Below are 18,927 nucleotides of genomic sequence, written 5' to 3'. Positions count from 1 at the left end.
GAAATAGGATAACTTTAATGTATTTTCAGGAAAAAGATGTATGTATAGAGAGGAAATATAAGAAATGAGAAGTATAAGTATTATTAAAAGAAAAATAAGTGATGAGTGAATCCGTGAATCAACTAAAATGTAATTATTTTAATTTAATTATAATTACATTAAATACTCAAAAATATATAATTGCATTAAACACTTAAAGGAGTAATTTATTTTCGAGAAAGATACCTATATCTATAAAAAGAAAATGCATATGATTTGTTTAATTGATCGATCACTCGCTAACTTTGATCTTAACTATAGTTATATATATATATATATCATCTAAGTTTCAATTCTTATTTCTCACAATAAAAATGCTTCTTACTTAATCAATATTTTTACATGCGCGTGAACGTAAACACACACACACACACACATATATATATATATATATATATATATATATATATATATATATATATATATATATATATATATCAAGTATATATCAACCATATTTATCATCTCTAAAATTTAAAGGTTGATTCTTTCAAAGTATAAAAGTCATTAAATTGAGATTTGTTGTTTCTAACATAGTCTTTATACTATATTAAGTAATGACATTTAGACAACCTTATATATACCAAACATCTTATTAGTATTAATTATTCATCTTTATCTTTTTTTTTCTATCACCACCTATCATAACAATATTGCTCTCTTTATCTTTTCTTTAGGTGTCATATAGTATAAGGTATTCATTGATTCCCCCCCTACTATATATGTACAAGACTAAAAACCGGTCTCTTATTTGCATGTTAAAAGACTTAATTATAAGTTACTTTTTCATTATATCAATTTTTTCTCATATTATAAGTATAGAGTATTTATTGATTTTGTTGATGATCAATCTTTTTACTTTTTTTATAATAATGATATGATAAAAAAAATTTAAATCAATTCATGTATATCAAATAAGAACACTTCTTATTGTGAGAAATAAGAAATATATATATATATATATATATATATATATATATATATATATATATATATTATCTTATTTGAATTACTCAATTTTAAAAAAATACATATAATTTTTTATGTGGTCATGAGATTATTAAACAACTTTTAACCTTGATCTTATAAATGGTTGTATGACTCTGATTTAAAGTTGTCATGATGATGAAAATTGTTCTCACTTAATACTCTCTAATCTCTATATACACTTTTTTGTTTAAGTTTTCAGAAAGAATATTTTAACAAATTATACCCTAAAAATGTTTTAGAAAGAATTTACTCTAAGGTATAAATTGTTAAAATATCTTTCTATTTTTTATTTTTATGCAAACAAGTATATAGATAGATAGATAGGGATAGAGATATATTGAGAGAGTTGTACAATGTAGTTGTAAATTACGATTTTGATATTGAAAGGTCATGGATCCAAGTTGTCAAAATATTTATCCCTGTATTTACAGTAACATTAATTCCAACATATGTGGCCCGAGCTAACTCCTTTTGCTTACATGTGAGCAATATTATATGAATATCATGTGTGATGTTGCAAACACACACGAGTCCATGTCCCATGAATTATAGTCATGTACGTAGTACGTACGAGCAATTACAAATTACAAGAGGAGTGCCATCAATGTATTCATTATTAGTAACAAATTAGTAATGCATACTACATATATATATGTGTACGCTCAAGTGAGAACCCGTGGAAACATAAAGTAATCAAGGCGGTTTAAGTAATTTAATTTTTAAACTTTATCGTTTATTACTCTCTCTTTTAATATAATTTTTTTCATCATAATATTAATGTGTGAAGTGATCATTCCTTTTGTTATAAGTTGATTGATCTTCTTTAGTAAGTCTTCATTTTCAACTACATATTTTTCATATCGAACCTAAATCATACTTAAAATATCTAATTTAAATATTACTCAGGTCAAAAACGTGTTACAGTACTCTCTTCATATAGGATGCCACAAATACTGCAGCACAGAAAGGGAAACTAGAGCAAGCTAATACCTGTTGTTAAAGGAATAAAATTAAAGGAAGAAATTAGTAAAAAGAGTACCGTTACTGTTGTCTTTTTAAGGGAGAAAAATTTCAGGTTTTCTAATCAAATGAACAGAAGCATTGGCTTTGGTGATATTATAGATGGGCGACAACCCACAAAATTGTTGTACTGTTATCAAACCATTGCTGATGCCAAATAGCAATAGGCCAACTAAAGGGACATGGGACAGGGAAAACGAAAATCCAACAGCAAAATACCAAAATAAACTTCACTGCTTTTGAGGGCGAGTCCTAGTGCAGCGATAAAGTTATGCCTTGGTGACTTATTGGTCATGGGTTCGAATCCGGAAACAGCCTCTTTGCATATGCAAGGGTAAGGTTGCGTACAACATCCCTCCCCCATACCTTTTCTTGGGAATGATCATATATACAATTAATACAAGTGGAAAGCATATAGCAAATGGAAACATCATCCGATCCAGTCTCATTGTATATATATATATTTATTTTCCATAGTTTATTTAAGACATAAATAAGGGTCAATTTGTTACAGATTCGATAAAAGTTATTATTGTATAAAATAATTTAGTGATAATTTTTTTTCTTATAGGTGTAAGAAAAATCAGAAATTAATTTAGAAACAATTGTATTTTTCAGGTATAATTTATGTTTGTTTAGAATCATAAAGTAACTTTTTAAAAAGAAACAATTGGTTTCATAAGAAGTTATATAATAAAATAATTTTTTATTTAAATTTTTTTCTCAGCTTTTGATTATTCTGAAAACCCGAAACAAAATTACAATTTTTTAATAGTGATTATTATTATCTTTAAAAAAGTGATTTTTTATAAATAAACTGTAACAAATGATTTCTAATTCGATTTTATAAAAATAAGCTCTTAAAGAGTAAATGAGTAAATGACTTTCACATATATATGTAGCATCTATTTCATTTAATTTCACTTAAAAATAAGTTGAAAAATGCTTGCTGCATTATTGCATCCCAGTGCATCACTTTACATTTGTGTGGTGTAAGAACAAAATTAAATTATGTGTGTAAAAGATTAGGTAAAATAGAATTTATTTTTCTTAATTAACAAAGCCTTTCTCACATGTTCAAAAAATAATATGTGGGTCTTGTGTTGTGAAGACAAATGAAGTGAGATTGATGATATTTAAATATAAATAAAATTATACGTGTATTGATAACATGTTATTTACACAGGATTACAGATTGTGATAAAAACGGTATAATATGTCACATCGATAAACGAGGTTTGTGTTGAGCACTTGAGTGTTGAATGTGGATGTAAGATTGCTGCTAGTCATGATGCTGACTACTCAAATGGCCCTATAGTGATTGGGCTGGGGAAGGATCAGAACCAAGCTGGAAGAGTTTGATTTAAATATTTCAGATTTTCTATATTTGAAGACAGAGGCACATGTTGAGGAAGGGCCCCTGCTCTAAGCGCCTTTGCCTAATTTATGCTAATAGACATATATATTATAATGTGATAAATAATATAATGGGATAAAAGGAAAGAAATTACAAAAAAATAATATGCATCAACTAAATGCTTGTATTATTGGAATGTAAAAAATTCTACTCTTATGATTAATATCTGGGGGTTGCAATGCTTCCCTTTCAGCTTTTCATACTCCAGCCATATTGTTCGCAAAGGATATGTTGAAACTTTCCTTTGCTTTTTCTTTTGTTCTTTCTCTTGACCATGTATATAACTGTTTTTCTTTTCTTCGTTTCCCTTGTCTCTCTTAATTTTGATAGTTGCACATAATTTTTCATTATTCTTTGAAGTTTTTAAATAAGTTTTTTTATTTATTTATCAATAGACACTATTAAATACATTTGTACTTATAAAAACTAATTATTTGCATATGAAAATATTAATAAATTTGGTTGCGAGTCTTTATGATCAAGGGCTTATTAAGTTTGTTTTAGGCGTATATGCAAAAGATAATGATATAATGAACAGTGAGAGTGGAAGTAATTAACTATAAAAATACTTTTATGCTTAAGTCAATGTATTTGTAAAGTAGTCACACATTTAAAACCCCAGTCTTATAATTTTAGGTTAAGAAGATGTGATGTTAAATTTATTTTTATATGATTTGTTGAACGATCCATTAATGAAAATCTCTTTAATATTTATGCTGTTGAATCTTTCAAACAACAGGACTCAAATTTGAATTAAGTCACGATCCCAACATTCGTGTATAGTCACAAAATAATTACTTAAAGCATGAGAAGCATGACTGCATGAGCCAATTACTTATATTTTATGCTTTCGGGCCGGCATAAGAATCGTGTGGTGTAGGCTTCAAATGGCGTATTGGACTTTGGTGTTGGTCTCCTGATCAAGAAGAAAACTGGGTGACAAAGACCAGGTTGAATGTTGAATATATATATATATATATATATATATATTATATATTCATTCCTAAGGCGTATATTGTTATGATCGAGTTTGAGAGTCTCATATTGGATAAATTGTATCAGAGGGTGTTACTGTTCTCTTTAAAATAAGTGTCATGATTTGATAAAAAGAGGATGATAAAGAAAAAGAAAGAAGATTAAGTGTTTATAATATATGAATGTTGATATATTATTATTTATTTTTTTAAATACCTATTTATTATTTATAACTTTTTTTATCTCTTTCTTCTTATCACATAATATCACTTATAATACTTGGAAATTAAAATAATTTATAAATACTCAATATGTTATATGACACCTAGTGAGAGAGAAAGAAGGATAAAAATAAAAGAAAAACAATGAGTGTTGATTAAGTATTAAAAAATAATAATATTTATATATGATTGCTTATAATACTTATATTTTTTTATCCTTGATCCCTCTTTCACTAAGTGTCTAATAGCATATTTAGTGTTTAAATATTATTTTCCTATAATATATTATAGTTTTTTTTTTTTGACAGAAGGTAACATATAAGATTCCTTAATTTCACTCCATTTAATGATTTATACCTATATGTATTAATTGTATTTGGAAGATATGACGTGTAATGAAAAAGAGAAGAAGAAAAAAAGATCCACAGAGGGCGTTATGAGTAATGAGTGTCAAAACCCAAAAATAGAATTACTCTCCCCTTCTCTTCTGTCTCCCTCTCATTTGGCACCATCCTCTATATATACTCACTTCCCACGACAATGTTTCTCAATCTCAGTAACATATTCCGAAGCATTCAACACAATCTCTTTGGTTCTTAATTTCTTTCTTCAACTATGCCTTCTCTCTCCGAAGCCTTTAGAGGTCACCCCGTGTACCTTCATCACAAACACTCCGACTTCAACTCACTTCAAGAACTCCCTGACTCTTACTCTTGGACACAACCCCATGATCACCATCTCCCAAATTACCCTTCCAACAATAAGACCAAGATCTTTGTCCCCGTAATCGATTTGAACCACCCAAATGCTCCAAACCTCATAGGCCATGCATGCAAAACATGGGGTGTGTTCCAAGTGGTGAACCATGACATCCCCATGAGCCTCTTCAGTGACATTCAGAGGGCTAGTCTTGCGTTATTCTCCCTTCCCCTTCACCAGAAGCTCAAAGCAGCTCGCTCCCCCGACGGCGTCTCCGGCTATGGCCGCGCTCGCATCTCCTCCTTCTTCCCCAAGCTCATGTGGTCTGAGTGCTTCACAATTCTCGATTCCCCTCTTGATCTTTTCCTCAAACTCTGGCCACAAGACTATGCTAAATACTGGTACGTACGTGTTTCTTTTATAGGAAAGACAATTCTGTTCGAGTCGGGTGAAATACTTAACAAACCCTCACTTGACACTTTTGGAAATCTTAATACTAACATTTATAGTAATATGCTAAATAGCTGGATATTATTCCTTCTGTTCTGCTTTTCTTCGTCATCTTCTAATTCTGGTTTTGAAAAGAAGTGAGGTGAAGGGAAGAGAAACACTTTTGCTGATTTTGTGGTGAAGGTTCCACCGGGCAAAGTTAGAAGCCGACTTTCTCATCCTAATGCAAATAGCAAAGATCACTATAATGACACCAAAGGACCCACCCTTATGAAAATCTACTACACTGAATCCACTTGCTTGCCACTGTCATTTTCTTCCAACCCAATAGTTCAACGAGGTGCTCATTTTATTAAAATAATAATAACATTCACACGTACGTAAAACACACATGTGGTTCCTTTTTTACAACTTTATTTTTTATTAAGGAAAACAAAAGGTGGAAAGAGAAACTGAGTTGCTTTTTAAATTTTTAGTATCCTTAAAAATAATACAAGAGTGGTGTAACATATGCTACTAGAAATGTTAGTTGTACTTTTAACTTTTATGTATGTAATATTTTATACAAAAGAAAGAAAGATTTGGAAAAAAGAGCAAAGTATATAATAAAATAATCGATGATGTGATACAGAGAGAAATAAAAAAAATATTATATGAACAATATGATTCTTTTCTAAACATTCCTCTTTGTGGTCTTTTTCTATAATCTGTAGTGATATTGTCGTGGAATATGAAGCAGCCATGAAAAAGCTAGCAGCGAAATTAATGTGCCTCATGTTGGCTTCCCTTGGAATTACAAAGGAAGACACTAAATGGGCTGGGCCAAAAGGAGAATTCAATGGGGCTTGTGCGGCCTTGCACTTGAATTCTTACCCGAGTTGCCCGGATCCGGATCGAGCCATGGGTCTGGCCGCACACACCGACTCCACTCTCCTCACAATCCTACACCAAAACAATGTCAATGGGCTTCAAGTTCTCAAGGAAGGAGAAGGGTGGGTGGCAGTGCCGCCGCTTCACGGAGGGCTCGTGATTAACGTTGGCGATCTGCTCCACATTTTGTCAAACGGGTTGTACCCGAGTGTGCTCCATCGGGTTCGGGTGAACCGAACCCAACAGCGGTTCTCGGTTGCTTATCTATATGGGCCCCCAGCAAACGTCCAAATCAGTCCACATGTCAAGTTGGTGGGCCCAACAAGGCCCGCTCTTTATCGACCAGTGACTTGGAACGAGTACCTTGGCACCAAAGCAAACCTTTTTAATAAGGCTCTTTCAGCGGTTAGGCTTTCTGCGTCTATTAACGGTTTGTTTGATATAAACGAGGATCAGAATAACGACTTTCAAGTGGGCTTCAATCTAGATATTTAGATAGCCATGGGCTTCAACTTTTTTTACCCTTCTCGGTCAAATCTTGTACCAGCCATAAAAGCCAAAAAGAAAATAATAAAATAAAATTTGAAAGACACTATTTGCTTAAATGGAATTAATCTGGTTTGAGGTGGGGGTTCAAACAATAAGTAGTTGGAGAGTGTAAAGAAGATAAGTATGGTTGGCTCCAAAGTAGAGAGAGAGTTAGCAAAAGCTGTTCAGAAGATAAGAAAAACTATACAGTATCATAGAGAGGAGTAAATCCATTCTCAATGTGGTGAAAGGGTTGGATAGAATAGCAGAATTTGAATATTCAATTCAGGTATAGGATGCACAACCCATATTTTCTATCAGAGCATATGACATTTGCTTACAACTTACAAGATTTGGATATTAAATTTTACACAATTTTAATATTGAATTTAAATTCTATACCGGTAGTACAAAAAAGTTACATTTTTAATTAATAAAAAACTATTGTTGATATGATTTTTAACATTAACAAACTTATAATACATAATAGTTTGTAAATGATTGATCATGCATTTTTTTATATTGTTAGTGCATAAATTATCTATTTTTAATATTTTGTAAAAATTGTATAATTTATGCATTCATGAAAAGGCTTGTTTAATAAAAAAAAATGTTTCTATTTTATTATTATAAATTTGATATCTTATTTGCTGCTGTCAAATATTAGTATTTTTTTTATCAGTTTCAAATATTAGTATGCAGTTAAAACAACTCTTTTTGTGTTCTTTGTTTCCTATACCAATTTTCAAAAACAAAACAAAAATAACATGACAATTTTATAATTAAATAAAAAGAAAAAAAGAAAAAACTTCCTGAAAGCAGGCTTACAAAATCACGAGTGTGTGATCGCAGAACGCCGTTCGACCATTTGTGGTTGTCTCATAGATCGACGACGTGAAGTTTTTTTTTGAGTTGATGACGAAGCGAAGAACTTCAAATCAGAGCACATTCGTATGCGTTTCTCACTCCAAACCAAAATAATGCAAAAGTGAGGAAATAATATTAATGTCAATCATATCGATCGGTTTACGAAATAATTGTCTTTAGGCGATGATGTTCTTGTCTCTCTGCAAGACTGAAACCACGTGTTGGTTTCTAGTATAGTGATTAATAAATCCAAACAAAATGGCTAAAAAAATTCAAAGCCGAATTATAGTGATTTTTTTATTTGTTTGAATGATTTTTTTTAAAACTAATATGTTTGATTTGCAGTTTATATTTTTAAAATCAAACCAAATTGAATCAAACTATAATACTTATAGGTGTAAATCGTAATTAAAATATTGGTTGATTTGATTTGAATTTTATTTGAGATGAAAAATCAATCTGAATCAAACAATATATATTTTATAAGTTTAATTTGAGTGATTTTTTATGAAAAGTTTAATCAAACTAAACCATGAACACCTCTTATTTTTAGCTTTTCTTTGGAAAACATGGCAGGTCTTAGTGAAGTGATGGGGCGTAGACTACTTCACCATATTAGATTTTATTTATTTGTTTCGATCTTATAAAAAATTATGACTTAAATAAGTTTAAAATTCATGATAAATAATCAAATTTTATTTTGAGTATCTAATAATTTTTTTTATTATTTTAAGTTTCTGATATATTAAATGTTTATTTTAAATATGTGTAGTCAAATAATTAATGATGTGATATTATCATAATTACGGATAATATTGGATAGATCAGTTTGTAAGGTGGTATTCTATCACTTAATTGATGATACAAACTTAAAATAATTTTTTTTAATATATCGAAGACTCAAAATAATAAAAAAATTTATTAAAATCCAAAATAAATTTGATCATTTATCAAGGCCTTTCAACATAATTAACCCAAAAAATTATACTCTTTTTTCCATTAAAGAAATTTTTTAACTGATTATTAAAAATCATTGGAAATTATAGTATATAGCTACTATGTCTTCTTCACATATGTTCAAATTATTTAAGATCAATTTCTATCATATTTTCTTTTATCACAAGTGTTATCTTAACTTTTTTCTTGATGCATGCATTTACAACCTTTACTTTATAATATACTACCTTAATTATAGAATAAATGATACATATATTAATAGTATAATTTTTTTATATAGTCATTTAATAATAAATAATTATATATAATAAATTTGTTAGGTTTTATAATAATTAGATTAGGAATAGTTTTTAATTGCTTGATAGTTTAATTTTTTTTATAATAATAGAAAGTGTCACTTAAATTCTAATGTAAATTAGGGACTTTAAATAAATGTCATATATTTCTCCTACTTCTTCATTAAATTTATATCAAACAGCATTAATGAAATTTAATTTGTCTGAAAAATTCTACATTAAGAATTTTTTTTTAACTAAAACATCAATATTGTTGCCACGTAGAAATTTAGTCGAATGTTAAGCTAATTGTTCACAATGATTTGTGCTAAGAAGGTGACTTTGCTTCTTAACTATTCCAAAGAGCACTTGGTGTTGAAGGATTAATCAGATTTGTGTGGAAGCAAAATGATAAGCAATGAAAGGAAGTAAGGGCAATATAGCGATAAAAGACAGTAAAAAAAAAAAATAAAGAAAATGTTGAGTAAAAATATGTATATTTGATTGACCTGTTGTGTTTGGAAATTACCAGTACAAGACGTCAAGACCTATTTAAATTGCTAAAGATTCAATTATCACATTTTTTCTACTTAACATGCAACCGTTAAAAACATGACTTGTGTAGCTAATTTTACAACGGTTCAACTTTGTGGTTACATTCAGCTAATTAATTTGTTTATACATAATAGGTTATTTATACATAATATGAAAGAGGCATTGCATGTTTGCACTATCATGCTCCTTAATTATATCCCTTCGATTATAAGGTACAATTGTTAAAGTGGTTCAGAAATTTGGGAAGAATATGGTGATCCAGAAACAAAAGGAAGTGTTTACTAGTACAGATGTTCAACAATATTATAACTCTCGTGTTATGTTATGTATGTCAGTATGTGGGTTACAAGGGTTGTTGAAGAATGAAAGTGGCAAAATGATGAAGTTTCAAGTGTAGAGACAACGGTGGTTGTTATGTTGAGTGCTTAGGGTGTGTGAGTTTAGGAAGAGCCCATTTGATTCATCTTTTCTTCAATGTCAGCATATATATGTTCTAAAGCAATTTTGTCATAGACAAATTTTTATCCTTATCGAAACTGAGTTTGCAACCTTACCCACATTCCGGGATTTTAGTGGTAAATAAGAATCTGAAAGTAGCAGGCAAAACTCAATTATGCATTTGATCAATCATAAAATATTCAATAATAGAGTCTCCCCCTCCCCCTCTTTTGGTATATGTATGGTGGATCTTAGTGGTTGGTTTTTGAAATTTTTATTACTTTAAAAGAATGTGTAGAACCACCTTGTTAAGAGTTGTCCCTTTCAAATTTAGAGTTATTTGCCTAAACTAATTCTATATATTTCTTAATTAATGGTGTTAGCTGAGAAACAGTTTCAGCTGCATAAGTATATTGATTCTAATTTTATAAAAATAAAGGGTTAAATATGTTTTTAGTTCCTCTAAAAATGAAAAACATTAATAAATTTCTATTTTTTTTTATTTTTCTCACTTATTATAGGATTTCTGAAGAAGCTAATTAAGGCAGACAAATTTATTTACTATATATATCACATATATCATTGTTTTCTTTCTCTTATTGATCAATTTCGGATTAAAGGAATTATAGCTAATAATCTTGAAGAAAATGTTGTAAAATTAATTTTTTATTTCTTGATGTATAGTTATAAGGAAGATCTTGCTGGAGTATATAGGATAAATGTTCGTTATAAAACTAATGAGTTCTAAACATGTAATATTTTATTGTTTTTTCTTATCACAAAATACAATATTTGATCATATTTTATTTATATCATTTTATTGATAATAAAAGCTAAATTACTTATTGGAACAGTGATGTGCATTGTTTCGTCAAAATGATCAATGAATCATTCCATCTGATAGTGACAAAAGGGATAAAAAAGCTCAACAAACTAGATTGCCACTACTAGTTACTTGATAAAAAAGAAATGCTCCACAATTAATTGACTATAGGAGGATATATAACGGTACGGTACTCCTAAGCTATGTTTGAATTTCTCGAGCGAGTGTCTGAACATATTTGCATTAATACCTTGCTTTAGTATGTGTTAGTTATACACACATACACATTACAAAACTAAATGCTAATACAACAAAATGCTAAACACACAAATTTGGTATGATATTATAGGTATGATATATCCTATGAAGAGTACCGTAAAGAGATGTATGTTGAATTATTATCCTTGTGTATCCTTGACACATTTCACTCACTTTAGACTCCAAAATAATGAGAGTCTATAGCACCAAATTAAAGCACGCACTCTTCAAAGTTTAAATGTGTATAATGTATTGTATGCATAAAGCATTGGAATGAAATTTTTGCTTCAATTTTTTGAGAAAAAAAGAGTTTTGTGGTGTGCTAGGATTATGAACCTACGAGACAAGATGCTTGATTTAGTTTATACTTGATGCTAAGGTAGTTTAAAGGACTCCATCATGAAAATGACTGAAGTGCCAAAAAGCAAAGGACAGCTAAAACTTGAAACAAATAATTGGTGACTCCCCTGGGCCAAATCCAACCTTCTTTTTGTGGCGGTGTTGTGTTTCAAGCACGGGCAAAATGCTTTAAGAGCTCAGAACTATACTTGAACTGACATGTTTTGTAATTATTTTGAGTTACATTATGCGATATACTAACTATAACATAAGACTATTTTTCTCTTTTCTAATGAACCCAAATTAGGACTTCGATAAATAAATTTTGTCAAATGCCACGTTAGGCTTGTTTGTTGGGCAATATATCAAAATCAATCGCAATCACATCAACTTCAGATTGTATGAGCTAGTTTCGTATTATGATGTTTCATCAAACTTTTCAACACAGACTTAACATTCAAATTTCCCAATCATATGAAGTCCAAAGTGACATTGTTTTTTTTTTTTTTAAGTACAAAGTGACATTGTTAGGAACCAAGAATATCCTAACACAATGTAAGGATGAGAAAGATCTATATATATTATCTTTTGTATATCCTTTCTCTCTTCTGATCCCACCATACAAGTAGAAAATCTATGACCGATTACAAGTATTATTCGGTGCCATAAGAGCTATAAAATCCTTTTCAAATCATATGTAAATGACTGCTTTATCCTTCGTATGTTAGCCCTACATTGTTATCCTTAACCTTATCAATATGATCGAGACGAATCTTTCGGTATGAAGACGGCTCAACCTCCGTGGGTCTATTATTTCTATTATTATTTTTAACTCTTTAGTTTATAAGAAAAAATAGATTTAATTAATTTAAAAATTGACTGAGAAGTAAAATTTAACAAAAATTATTTTCATTAAACATCAAACGTTAATATTATCTTAATGATTTGACCTAAAACTTTAACATTATGGAATTGTGTCTAATCACTTGATTGTAGGTCTATTATTTAATTACATTTAGAATAACTCCAAATACCGAAATCATATTGGTTTGTTAATATTCCCTGATACATTATACCTACCAGACGGATTGGCTCCTAGTTAAGCAAAAGTTTCATGGAATCTTTTTAAGAGACAACGTCACTATATAACCTCCTTGACGTTATACCATCATAGGATCTTTTTAAGAGATACCTGCACTTACCTCCTTGACGTTAGTAACATGTTACACTTTCACGTTATTTAATTGAATAATTATACCCTTATCTTTCCTGTCGGAGTTCCCCTAATTTTTCTTTTTGAGAGGATATATATTATAATTTATATGGCCTTATAAATTCTAAATGAGAAACTTGTTATAATGAGAAAATGCCAATTTTTAATGATAACCTTTGGATGAAAATTAAAAAATAATAGATAACCGAGGTCAAAGATTTAATTATTTATAAACACTTTTTATGAGATTAAAGATTAAATTTGAATACTATTTGAATGATTTAATTTTAAATTTAACATATTAATTACTTATGGCAAATAACTTAATCTGCTATTTTTAATTTTGATCGAAGGACTAAGTTCTAATTTTTTTAATTAGAATTTGATATGTCCTTTATATGAGAGAATATTAAAACATAAGAACTATAAATATAAACTATTAGATCATATTTGAATAGTCAAAGATTAAAAGAAAAAAATATATGACTTTTTAAAATGATCATGTGACTATTAATTAAAATAAATCATTATTTAATAATTAATTAATGTCAAATTTTAAATATAAAATTGTTATTAATTAATTGTTAATATTTTAAGATATAAATTGATGCAAATCGAGAAACTTGTGTGACCAAATAATTAAAAACAAATTAATTGAAATAACAAAAATAAAAAGTGTTATTGTACAGAAACAAAATATATTGTGTTATGTGCTTTAATTTCGTTATTGATCCAACTGTTGTGCTTGAAAATCTCCTCTTTAAATACCACCACAGTGTTTTTTGCCATTATATATATGACATGAGTGTACTGTTGGTTGATCACCATCGTTTTTATCATTATGTTAAATTAAATTGTAAGAAAATAAACCCGGCCAAGGAAATTGGGGTTATGTCAATATACTACAGTAGGTTAGGAAAAGACTAGTTCTCGGGTGACATGCTAATAATGACGCCTCATCATTTCTTAGTACAAGAAGCTTCACGCCATCACTAAATTAAATCTAAAATGAATGGTTGGTCCTTAAATTTTGAAACCATTGTAGAAGTCATTATTGTTCCCTACGTACGCACCAAAATCATCTTTCTGATACTCTGATACCAATCTAATAACCACTGCTCCCAATAAGTTTTAATTTTGTGTCAAAATAAGAACTTCGAAAGGTTGATTAAAATCACCAAATCATGTAATGTAACGCTTTGCCTTTCAAGTTTCAATTGGAGAAATTCACAGCAAACACATATAGCGAGATATTATTAAAGTCCAAGGTAAATTGTCTAGGGAACATTTGAACACACCACACTGTTATTGTTATGGTACATCACAAACAATGGCTTCTCAAACACCACAATAAGTGCGCAGTGCAAATTGATCTCTCTGGCCTTTTTCAGTGTAATAATACTTGAGAAACTCAACATGATCAAAAGGCTTAAAGAGCAGAGGGTGTTCCTCATCCACAAGCTCCTCTGGGGCTTTTATAATGTTCCCTCCTTTGGGGATAGAGAACAGCCCTGCAGAGTATCTTGCCTCATTCCCACTCATCATCACTCGGTGAAAGGGTGAATGCAGCCTTCCGTTTGACCATGCCTGCAAAATTCATGTCAATAATAAATTTTCACTATGATTCAATAATAATCATTTTTACAGCAAATGATCTATGCACTAAGTTTACACTATCATCTAACAATAAATTATTATATAGTATAAGTTTATTCACTCTTGCAAGAATTATCTTAAAAGTGATGCTAACTGTAATTTCTGATTGGATTTCAAATGCAAGTGATGAATAGAATTTACATGGAGAGAGTCACCAATCATGACAACGAAACTGTCAGGGGAAGGCCTGTAGCTAATCCATTTTCCATCTTTGGTCATCACCTCTAAACCCTCCACTTCATTTTGGTACAATATGGTCACTATGTTCTTGTCTGAGTGTGTTGTGAGGCCAACCTTTGTGTCACTGGTTTGAGGGCCTTTGTATTTCATAACCCGGAGAAGATAATTGGTTGAGTTCATGTGCTCCTCCAAGTACTTTTCAACACCCAAACTCTCCAAAATCATCTTCCTGATAATCTGATCCAACTCTGATAGCTGCTCAGAGAAGGATTGTATAGTTTTGCTGCAAAATTTAAAAGACAAGTTAAGAAAGAGGTAAAAGAAAAAATGGAATAGTTTACAAAAACTGTGTTTTAAATTTTAATAGGTACATGCCTAAAACTTGGGTTTCCATGAGGCCACATGATGTTTGTCATGCTTTCTACATTTTCATAGACATTTGCATCATCAATGCCCATACTTTCAAAAAGTGGGACCATAGGATATTGCCCAACATAACCATGATAAGGCTTCTTAGACACATTGAGTATCTTTGTTTGTAGAGGGAGATCAAAGAGCTCTTGTAGTGCAGCAAATATGGCTTTGCGAAGTTCTAAAGGAACTTTTTCAAAAATTGCTTCAAAGCAACCATAATCTACTAGTGCCTTGTGGACTTGGGATTTTATTGCCTCCCAATTAGGATTGTTGGCTTCCAATTTGAGGTTAGTGAAGTCGATGACCGGAAGCTTTAGAGTGGCTTCTGAACCCATATCTTAATTTTTTTCTTCTCTAATTTGATTACAAGGTTGGAGGATAATGCTTAATTTAAGCTGGGTTTGAAGCCATTATATATAATAGGTATGCTCTATACTGTAATGATACTATGAAACGTTTTAATAAATTGAGGCAACATTTTATATAATTGAGGTGACATTTATAATATTAAAACATTTTTTTTGGTTCTATGGTACGATTGAGAATGCATAGTCACGTAGAAAAAAGATTCTTCCGACTTCACTTCACTTGAACCAAGCAGATCAGTTGGCACAACAAATAAAATTAGTTCGGCTTCGGCTTCAGGCTCTCTTTTGGGCTTATTTTATATTTCCTATAATTTGATGTTTGAGGCATAAAAAAATAATAACAAGAGTAACTGTACTGTAATCAACAACTGAAAAAGACTCACAGCTTGTGACTAAAGTCTAAAGCCTTTAGTTAATTCATGTGAAATTCGATATAAATTAGTAAATCTTAATTATTCAGTCTATTAACTAAAGAATTTGATTATCAAAGAATCAGGAAGAACCAATAGAGAGCAAGTTCAAACTGATTTATTTTTACCTTTCATTTTTTAAGTCAACAAAAAATAATTTTATCTGATGATGTTAACATTAAATACAATTTTTGTAGTTTTTGTTTATTTGAAAAAGAATTATGGCATTGCCAAGTACAAAAAAAAATGTTCTATGTATAATAGTTTCGTATAATACCAGTTTTAATTATACATGCAACGAGTTTTAAAACACTTGTAAAACCTAAGGTGACTCATGCAATTGCACGGAAATTTTACTAGTTTATAAAACAGAAGAAAGTACAACTAAAATAATAGTATAGGAAAATAAAGTACTTTTTATATTAGAAAAGAATAAAAATTGTTTGTATAAAGATAAAATAAGATCTGTTAAGGATTGGGCCTAAGCCCAAGCCACCTTGCATCATCAGTAAGCCCAAATTTGTATCAAGTGAATTGAAGACAACAATCAATACTAAAACTTTGGCCATGTGACACTGACTTTAGTCTAGGTCTTTTTTTTTTTCTAATTTTTTTTAAAGACATCTTTAGTGAGAAATTTACTACTAACTTTCACACCTCAAAAACATCCACCAATTTAGACTTCTAAGCTACTGGAGTCTGGACCTCCACCAAGTCATCAACCATAGTTCTGACCAAACAAGATTATTAATTGGAGGCCAATGATTCTGAGTTCCAACTTCCAACCCAACGTAAGAACTTAAAAGTAAGTATAATCACGACACTGCGATTAGACAAATAAAAATTGTCTAATGAATAGTGTTCCTATTATATTGAATTATTATATTATAATGTATGGAATATTCGATTAGATGAATGAATTTAAACTTAAGGCAACACTTTGATGTTATTGAATATTTAAATTATGTATGTAATCATTGAAAGGTTAGATCATGACAATCAAAGAATATTGATTGGTGGAGGACCATTTAGTAAAATATATTAAATGAACTTAGAAAAAGGGAATCATGCTCTTGTCGGATCTTTGACATATCATGATATTGGTATCATATGTACAAGTTGTGTCTGGACCACCCTAGAAATTAATCAACTTCCGTACAATTATTTTCAGTAGATAATGGTATTAGACAGCACAATTTTAATTTTTATAACAATTACGCAGAGATTAATTGTGGTACCACCATGTGTCATAGTCCTGTCTCGTATCTTTCTGAACAAAGTTTGATGTTTCTCTTCATGTGTTTTACTAGCTTTTTCTACGGTTCCAAGAATTAGCTGCTAGCTGTAAGTGTCTACTGCATGGAATCAAGAACAGGAGAGCTTAAACAAATTAATATGCACGATGATAGAAAATATCAGTATAATTTTTTCTCCGTGTAATTAATTAAAATGGACAATGAGAATCACAAAAAGAACAAGAGTAAAAGAATGACGTCAAGTACTTTTAATGAGAAAAACTCTCTCAATGTAAAAGAGAAAAAATCACAAGAGTTAATCTAGGAAAATGTCTCTGCCATTAAAAGTAGGATTTTTTTTTTTCTGATGTATAAAAAAAAGAAACTATTTTTTTACCATCACATGCATTTTAAAATGAATTTTGTTAGTGTTTCTCATTTGTTATATTTAAGACCTAGCTAACCTTATTATAATATTTAATCATGCAGACTTTTCTGTACCTGATTATCTCTTCAAGTTGGAATGAAGGAAACAAGTTTCGGAAATATATAGGTAAACAATGTCCTAGAAAATCTTTGCCGTGTAACACGATACTAGTATTAATTAAGTAAATGCACACGAATATGCGTAAGAAGCGCTACTATTATTATCCATAGGCTTTTCTTTATTGTTCTTGCGAACCCGTTATAGTCCTTGAGCCATTCACAGACCCACAAAGTGCTCACATAACATGGTAACCCTATCAGCTATACAAAAATACAAATTAAATGAAATATTTTGTTACGTCTGTATTTATTTAATTTGTCCCTTGTGATTGATTGAATGGTATCATAAAAAATTCTATATGCTCCGAAAAATGCTTGTTTTCCAACAAGAGCATGATAATATTTCATATTTCACATCCTTTTCTGGTTTGTTTTAATTTATGTATATTGTTTTGTACCTCGGGAATATAATATTATTCCTCTTCTATCAACTTCTGGCTCCAATATAAAATTTTCGAGTTTTGTTCATGTTACATGTTGCAAAGCTTAAGTAAATGAATAATGCTATGCTTCTTTAACCTATTATTGCTTTCATCACTAATATTCCAATCCCTTTATTTGGTCTATAAATAATTTTGATTTCCATATCTATAATTTTAAATGCTATCTAATTGGATTGAAAAGGCTATAATTCTTACTTAAACGTGAGATTTTCAATTAAAGTTTATAATTACGTGAATTATTGCTTGAAGAGAGAGATGGGGGGGAGGGGAGAGCCAGGGAGACATGTAAATGGACAAACGTTAACCCTTTATTTAGTTTAATGGAAAAAAGGAAAAATAGAAAAAAACCATTTTAATTCTTTATTATTTATTAAAAAGAAGAGACGAGGATAAAAAATTACTTTTAGGATTATATAAAAAACCTTCCCCACCATAATAGAAGAAAGAGTATTTTTTTTTAGTTTTCTTAAAAATTAAATAATTGTTTTGGTAAATAAAAATTAATTAAATCATATAATAATTTAATGTTAGAAAAAATAATATGTAAAATGTTAAATTTTTTGAAGTTAAATTTAGGTTTTTAATACGAGTAAAGTACTTTTTATACAATTTTTTTATTTTGACTCACTTTCACTTATTTAAATAAGTAGAGAATTATTTTCACTTTTTTTCTTTTTCTTTTTCTTTATTCAAACAATACGTCTCTAGCTTATTCTTATGCTCTATTTCTCTTTAAATTTT

At 29.7% G+C, this 18,927-nt stretch overlaps 2 protein-coding genes across 2 annotated transcripts; one reads left to right on the top strand and one right to left on the bottom strand.

Annotated features, from left to right (window-relative positions):
- The first annotated feature begins 5,192 nt into the window (after positions 1-5,192).
- Positions 5,193-7,560, top strand: LOC100795921 (gibberellin 3-beta-dioxygenase 1). Its single transcript, XM_003529772.5, has 2 exons — positions 5,193-5,762; positions 6,525-7,560. Exons 1-2 carry the CDS (start codon positions 5,278-5,280, stop codon positions 7,174-7,176), a joined length of 1,137 nt encoding a protein of 378 aa, XP_003529820.1. The 5' UTR covers positions 5,193-5,277; the 3' UTR covers positions 7,177-7,560.
- Positions 7,561-14,160: 6,600 nt separating this feature from the next.
- On the bottom strand, positions 14,161-15,594 carry LOC100784444 (probable 2-oxoglutarate-dependent dioxygenase AOP1). Its single transcript, XM_003528318.5, has 3 exons — positions 15,146-15,594; positions 14,732-15,053; positions 14,161-14,521 (listed from the first exon to the last, which is right to left on the bottom strand). The coding sequence occupies exons 1-3, from the start codon at positions 15,517-15,519 to the stop codon at positions 14,273-14,275; spliced, it is 945 nt and encodes a 314-aa protein (XP_003528366.1). The 5' UTR covers positions 15,520-15,594; the 3' UTR covers positions 14,161-14,272.
- Between the last annotated feature and the right edge of the window lie 3,333 nt (positions 15,595-18,927).

The sequence above is a fragment of the Glycine max genome, chromosome 7 (assembly GCF_000004515.6).
Source record: "Glycine max cultivar Williams 82 chromosome 7, Glycine_max_v4.0, whole genome shotgun sequence".
NCBI lineage: Eukaryota > Viridiplantae > Streptophyta > Magnoliopsida > Fabales > Fabaceae > Glycine > Glycine max.
Note: the sequence above shows the minus strand (reverse complement) of the source record. Positions and strands in the feature narration are given on the sequence as shown.